General features: G+C 46.2%; 1 protein-coding gene across 1 annotated transcript in view; it reads right to left on the bottom strand.

The window, feature by feature from the left end:
* The window catches only part of fndc5a (fibronectin type III domain containing 5a), a 12,514-nt gene extending 9,376 nt beyond the window's left edge, over positions 1-3,138 (bottom strand). Inside the window, exon 1 of the mRNA XM_060924587.1 lies at positions 3,069-3,138. Within this exon, the coding sequence (XP_060780570.1) occupies positions 3,069-3,138 (70 nt within the window). The remainder of the gene's footprint in view (positions 1-3,068) is intronic.
* Positions 3,139-7,774: the final 4,636 nt, after the last annotated feature.

Below are 7,774 nucleotides of genomic sequence, written 5' to 3'. Positions count from 1 at the left end.
GCTGTCTGCTTTGCGCTTGTGTCGCCTTCAATTCTTCCTCAGAAGTTCCTCAGTGTGTGTCCGAGTTCAGAATTGGTGTGTATTCAAGCGGTTCTGATTCAGAATTTTTTTTTTCGATCTTTTAATAATAATAATAATAATAATAATAATAATAATAATAATTTTTATAGTGCCTTTGTCATATTCAAGGTCACTTTACAATTAAGGGGGAAAAAAGTCCACCAAACAAGGTCAGGATGTAATTCCAATGGTGTAGCTACCCATAGTCCCACCAAAAGACACAAAAATAAGTCCCACGCCACCTGCACAGCCACCGCGACGCCACTGGGCAACATCGCTCAGAACACCGTGCCATGGATCCACAAAGTGAGCACAGAAGCATCGTCACTCAGAGCGCTGGACAACCACGATGTTAAAAGAGCAATGAGCTCACTGCAGTCCATAGCGAGGAGCACAGGCATCACCCACAGTGAACCAAGGCCTGGAGGAAACCGACGCACAAAACTGGGTCCGAAGCTACACCACAACCAGTGGATAAAACACTCAAACAAAAAACAAACATCAAACTACACAAACACCAAAAAGAAAAACAAAAGGGAAAATAAAATAAAAAGCTCTGGTGAGAAGCAGCAGCCAGAATGTGCACAGTGTACTCTCAACCGGAAATGCAAAATGGGGTGTTGAGTCTCATTAATGACAAGATGTGAATTTTACAAGGCACACCGGGCATGGCCGATCTCCGTTTCAGTAGCCCTCAGTCTCTCACCTCTTGCCGCATCTCAGGTAACAGTGAGGGTCCAGTCCTCTGGTAACCATGAGAGTTTGACTCCCTAATCACATCTGTATCACAGCCTCACCACATGGTCTTTGCTGTGACCTGACCAGAGGGGAACCATCAAGGCCTTTTTGGCCTTCAGAGAAGCCCAAACATATCAGCATTTCAAATCTCATCTCATCTCATTATCTCTAGCTGCTTTATCCTGTTCTACAGGGTCGCAGGCAAGCTGGAGCCTATCCCAGCTGACTACGGGCGAAAGGCGGGGTACACCCTGGACAAGTCGCCAGGTCATCACAGGGCTGACACATAGACACAGACAACCATTCACACTCACATTCACACCTACGGTCAACTTAGAGTCACCAGTTAACCTAACCTGCATGTCTTTGGACTGTGGGGGAAACCGGAGCACCCGGAGGAAACCCACGCGGACACGGGGAGAACATGCAAACTCCACACAGAAAGGCCCTCACCGGCCACTGGGCTTGAACCCGGACCTTCTTGCTGTGAGGCGACAGCGCTAACCACTACACCACCGTGCCGCCCTTAGCATTTCAAATATTATATTTAATTTATTTCAATCTTTCATAATTCCATTATAATTATTCTCTTGTAATCAAGTTATCCAATGAGATTTGTTTGTTTGTTGTCTCTTGGCTGAGAAGAGTTTAGAGCTGCTCACTCATTGGTTAGGACTTCATTGCCAGGACAGAAGGCCATGGCAGTGTATGTTTATGTAGGAAGTGATGGATGAATTAACCAATCAGATTTTGATTCATAGTGGGAGAGACTATAACGATGGGCCAACACGAGTTTAACTGCGAGTCAGCGCCATCAGTGCTGCAGAGAAGTCACCTTCCAGCCGGTGTAGCATTCATCAGTAGTGTTAGCGAATTCTAATAAAGCAGTCAAACCAGTGCTATCTATCGAGAGCAAGTAGCACAGACTAACGACTGAGAAACTAAGATTTCTGGCTCCAGACTCTTCTTCCATGCTGCATGCTCACTACAGTATTTTTCACTCAGACTTAAATATTCATTTCCCTGTGTAATTTACTGAGTTACTTTTAAAATCAACATCGACAGCTACTGTACACACAACAGAGCAACCAGGCAACCTGCTGCTAATCTCTTACAAAATCCTTTGCCCTGTTGCTTTTTTGTTGTCTGGCTAAGTTTTAGCTGAGCTCAAGTCCCAGCTCTAATATTAATCGTTTGCCACTGGACTTAACCATGAATAGAACTCCTAATCTCCTGGTCAAGAGGTGGACACACTAACCCCTAGGCCAACTCATGGTGAATTTTGCCTGACTGACTAAAAAAAAAAAAGATAGAACAGTTCATATTCAAAATTAGCACTCACATTTGATGTCACATTCATATCAACATCCGCTGTGACTCTTTATTTTTAACCACGTCCCCAACTTGGAAAGTCTGTGCTTCCCAAATGATCAGCACACAAACATGATGCTTGATAAATTTTGATATTTCGTTGAAATTTATACACTCAATCTTTTCTGAGTCTCGTGATGAAATCCTGCCTCAGGAAAGATCTTCATCTGATCTGATCTCATCACGTGATTTTTTTTTTTTAATTCATGCAATAAACACCGATGGTATGACGTTCACAGACTGATGGTATGACGCGAGGAATTCCCGCACAGCCTCAGCATCACATGTTTGCAGAGATGTGATGACTGTGATCAGGGTCTGATTGTTCAAAGGAGGCAAATGGATCAGTACGAGTTCTACTGGATCTATTCCCTGCCTTCATTCTTGGCTGCCTCTGTTATGCATAAATGGGAAAATGCGGACAGGGAAGATATGACAGATGTGGTGTTAAATTATTTGATTATCTTTATATTTGCACGTCAACAATAAAAACGCCATTGTTCATTTTACAGAATTATAAATGGACATAATTATATAATACTTTAGAATTTATGTCCTTAATTTGCATGAAATGCTATCTATCGATTGAATGTAACAGTTCATTTATTTTTTTAATTGAAAATATAACTTCCTATCTGTGTGTGTGTGTGTGTGTGTGTGTGTGCATGCAACAAGTGTGTAAGATGACTGTAGAGTCATGCATCTGGCCTGCTGTTGTCATCTGTAATTGCAGTACAACATGAGGACGCTAAACATGGTCGCGTGCAATGCATGCAATCCACCTCTCTCTCTCTCTCTCTCTCTCTCTCACACACACACACACACACACACACACTCCGAATTCCACAACCCTGGTGAAAAGCCTGTTGCCTTTTGTCTCGATGCGCTCGCGCACTTACCGGCCAAAACCCGCGACACGCTGAAGCAGCTCAGCACGCGCAGCACCGCGCGCGCCAAACACGCCGCCATCCTTTCGCACCGTGCGCGCGCTCGATGTGCACAAGCAGCTCAGCTCCTCTTTATCCCCTCCTCTCCTCTCCTCTCCTCTCTCCGCTATTCTTTCACCGGGGTGGGTGGGGAGAGCGGGGAGCTCGGTTGGTTGGTTCAGTCCGGCTCTCGCGCGTCCGTTTGCCGTGTCGCATTAAAGGCGCGCGCGCCGCTGACGAACAGCGTGAACGACGGACGGGTTTCAGCACCTCGGACAGCGCAGCATGCTCACCTCTCAGGAAACAAGAGCAGGACGGAGACCGTGACGTTTATCACGGAAGGAGTAACGGAGAAAAGGGAAGGATGCACACGGTGCGCGCGAGACGTCTGTACTCACTGCTTGCGTCAGAGTGGAAGTGAGGGAGAAATTCAAATAAAAAACATGTCTCTCTCTCTCTCTCACACACACACACACACACACACTCTCACTTATTCATATATATATATATAGAGAGAGAGAGAGAGGGGCGGCACGGTGGTGTAGTGGTTAGCGCTGTTGCCTCACAGTAAGAAGGTCCAGGTTCGAGCCCTGTAGCCGGCGAGGGCCTTTCTGTGTGGAGTTTGCATGTTCTCCGCATGGGTTTCCTCCGGGTGCTCCGGTTTCCCCCACAGTCCAAAGACATGCAGGTTAGGTTAACTGGTGACTCTAAATTGACCGTAGATGTGAGTGTGAATGGTTGTCTGTGTCTATGTGTCTAGGCTCCAGCTTGCCTGCGACCGGATAAAGCGGCTAGAGATGAGATGAGATGATATGGCCTATTCTATAGTTGCTGGTACATTTCAAGTGTTGACTCCGGTAGTCACCGTCAACTCTGTTATCGTTAACCAGAGCAGAGTTGACATTTTCCACTATTTTGTCTCTTAACTCCACGTACTAACCTCAAACTAGCTACCACGTGGCATGCATAAAAACAGAATTTAATGGATTTTAATCATATTATTGTCATTTTAGGGGTGGCACGGTGGTGTAGTGGTTAGCACTGTCACCTCACAGCAAGAAGGTCCTGGGTTCGAGCCCAGTGGCCGGTGAAGGCCTTTCTGTGTGGAGTTTGCATGTTCTCCCAGTGTCTGCGTGGGTTTCCTCCAGGTGCTCCGGTTTCCCCAACAGTCCAAAGACATGCAGGTCAGGCTAATTGGTGGCTCTAAATTGGCCATAGGTGTGAATGTGAGTGTGAATGGTTGTCTGTGTCTATGTGTCAGCCCTGTGATGACCTGGCGACTTGTCCAGGATGTACCCTGCCTCTCACCTATAGTCAGCTGAGATAGGCTCCAGCTTGCCCGCGACCCTGTAGAACAGGATAAGCAGCTACAGATAATGAATGGATGGATATTGTTATTTTAAAAATGAGTGAGAAATTCACTCCAATATCACAATAACAGAGTTGACGAATAATTACTCCACTGTTGTAGTGTATCCTCAACATTTTGTTCAAATTAATGAGAGAAGAAAGATAACAGGCAGGTGGTGTAGTGGTTAGCGCTGTCGCCTCACAGCAAGAAGGTCCTGGGTTCGAGCCCCGGGGCCGGCGAGGGCCTTTCTGTGCGGAGTTTGCATGTTCTCCCCGTGTCCGCGTGGGTTTCCTCCGGGTGCTCCGGTTTCCCCCACAGTCCAAAGACATGCAGGTTAGGTTAACTGGTGACTCTAAATTGACCGTAGGTGTGAATGTGAGTGTGAATGGTTGTCTGTGTCTATGTGTCAGCCCTGTGATGACCTGGCGACTTGTCCAGGGTGTACCCCGCCTTTCGCCCGTAGTCAGCTGGGATAGGCTCCAGCTTGCCTGCGACCCTGTAGAAGGATAAAGCGGCTAGAGATAATGAGATGAGATGAGAAGAAAGATAACATACCTCACTGCCTTTCTGAAGTTTCCTGCCAGAGGAAATGGCATCTCTTGGTGCAGGTGTCATGTGTATTATTAAAAGTCTTTGTGGATTTTATGCGGTTTTATGACAGTTAACAGAGTTGACAAGAACACTGGGACAGATAAAAAATATCATTTTTTATGACTGAAATTTCACATGATACAGAAAATAGACTTTTGATGCAATTGATTTTATAACAGTTAATAGAATAAGCCCCCAAAAACAAATTGTTAGACTGAATCATTTCATTTTTTGTCAGGGTGCAGGCACTTTCAGATGCAGGTGCAGGAGAGAGACCGGGTGCATCGCAGACTGGAAACCAAATCCAAAGCATGAGCCAAAAGATCTAGTCAGGGTCGAGCATGACTTGACATGCTGGTGGTGAGAGACTTCGTCGAGGGAGCAAATCAGGATATCATTAATATATGTGATAACATATCCCAGCATGTCTCTAGGGATGTCATTGATTAGGCACTGGAAAACGCTAGGAGTACAAGAAAGTCCATATGGTATCATCAGTTATTTTAAGTGACCAGATGTTGTGCTAAACGCTGTCTTCCATTCATCCCCTTTATGTATCCTCACCAAGTTGTACCCACTTCTGAGGTCCAGTTTGGTGAACACTCTGGTGGCTCAGAGTTACTCGAGAGTGGAGGAAACGAGTGGAAGCGGGTAAGGATATTTGACCACGGTCTCATTTAGTCCTCTGAAATCTATGCAGGGGCAGAGACCCCCTGCTTTCTTTTCCACAAAAAAAGAAACTTGTCGATGCTGGGAATGTAGACGGATGGCTATACCCCCTGTTGCAGTGCTTCCTGAACATATTCTTCCATGGCCACCTGTTTAGTGATGGAAATTGGGTAAATGTGGTTTTGAGGAGATGTGCCTGGGAGGAGGTCAATGGCACAATCATTTGGTCGATGAGGTGGGAGGCCACTGGCTTTACCCTTGCTGAACACTTCCTGGAGATCATGGTAACAAGCCAAAACATGTTCAATACCACCAGGTGAAGGGCTCTCGACTAACATGGAAGCCAGGGAGGTCTGGGGGATTCTTAAGCACTCATGAAAGCACAAGGGTCACCATTTTAGAATTTCTCTTTGCTGCCAAGAGATAAGTGGGTCATCAAGTTGCAGCCAGGAAAAGCCCAGAACCACAGCATGATGTGCAGTGCAGGTTACAAGTAGGGATATATGTTCTATATGAAGGGCTCTGACTGAGCTGTGATGAGCCCTTCTTTGATGGGTCCACCGTCTATGGCTTTGAGACTGGTCTCTGGAGCTTTTCCATGAGTAAACTGAGTCTCTGGATGACATTGAGGTTGATGAAATTGCCCTCAGACCCTAAGTCTATGAGGGCAGAAAGAACATGGGTTGAGTCTGAGTGCTTTAACAATACCTGAATTTTAAGTCAATGTTGAACAGACTTGGGCTTGGCACTCTAGATAAATGTTCTTCTCTTCAAGGTTGAGGTGGTTGGACTGGACACTTGGCCATGAGATGGTCATGATCACCACAGTAAAAGCATCACCCTTCTCGAGACCTCTTTTCCCTCTCTGAACATGGCATATGAGTGTTGGAGACCTCCACTGGCATAGGGGACTGTGAAGGTGGTGAAAGGACTGGAGAGTGTTGCAAGGAGGGCCAGTTCCAGAGCAGATGGTCCAGTCTGATAGCAAGGTCCATGAGGGAATTTAGAGTGGACTGTTCATCATGACATGCTACTTCTCTGTGAACATCAGTGTTCAGACCCAGGCAGAATATTGCCTTTAAAGCTGGTTCATTCCACCCGCTGCCTGCCGCCAACATGCAGAAATTCAAGGCATATTCAGCTACTCTCCTTTCTCCCTGCCGAATCATGAGTAGTTTTTCCCCTACTTCAACTCCTTCTGGCTGATGATCAAAAACTCATTTAGACAATTCAATGAAGTGATCATAGGAAGTAGTGTGCTCACTGCCATGCTCCCAAACAGCACTAGCCCACTTCATTGCCTTTCCTGTAAGGAGACTAATGAACTGCACAATCTTTTGTTCTTCAGTGGCACCCATGAGAGTCGTGAATTGGAGTGAACACTGGAGGAGAAAGCCTTTACATTCAGAAACTTCCCCGGAGAACTTCTCAGGTTGCGGTAGCATCGCAGCAGCACTCGCTGAAGATGCAGGGCATGTCAGGAGGGCCTGCAGGACAACAGCTGTTAGTTGTGGCATTCTCGTGTGTAACTTACTTAACATCTGTTGATGTTCTCCTGACAATCATTCCTGAATGTTGAGAGCAGTCTGCTTCGCTTCCTCTGCTGCATCCATGGTGGCGAAGTATCCTGTCAGGGTGCAGGCACTTACGGATGCAGGTGCAGGGGAGAGCGGGTGCATTGCAGACTGGAAACCAAATCCAAAGCGTAAGCCAAAAGATTTAGTCAGGGTCGAGCAGGGGTCGATCGATGTGCGAACAGATTATCAGAGATAAGACAAGAGTTCAAAATCGGAAGTAAACAGGAAATTAGTTCAGAGTCACAGGCGGTCAGGAAGTTACTAAATGGCTTGGTATGATTGGGTACAGAGACACGGAATGATAGTTCACAGTGAGTGTGTGTGTTTGCTGCATTTAAGTAGTGTGGCTAATTACTGAGGAAATGGGGAACAGGTGCACCTTCAGAATTCCAGAGAGGAGGGGCGCAGTGACACTTGGGAAGTGTAATCTGCAGTGGTCATGTTTGGATGCTGCTCTGAACTCCAGCTTTCAACACTGATACTGACATGTT

This window comes from Neoarius graeffei, chromosome 7 (assembly GCF_027579695.1).
Source record: "Neoarius graeffei isolate fNeoGra1 chromosome 7, fNeoGra1.pri, whole genome shotgun sequence".
NCBI lineage: Eukaryota > Metazoa > Chordata > Actinopteri > Siluriformes > Ariidae > Neoarius > Neoarius graeffei.
This window is presented reverse-complemented; position numbering and strand designations above follow the sequence as displayed.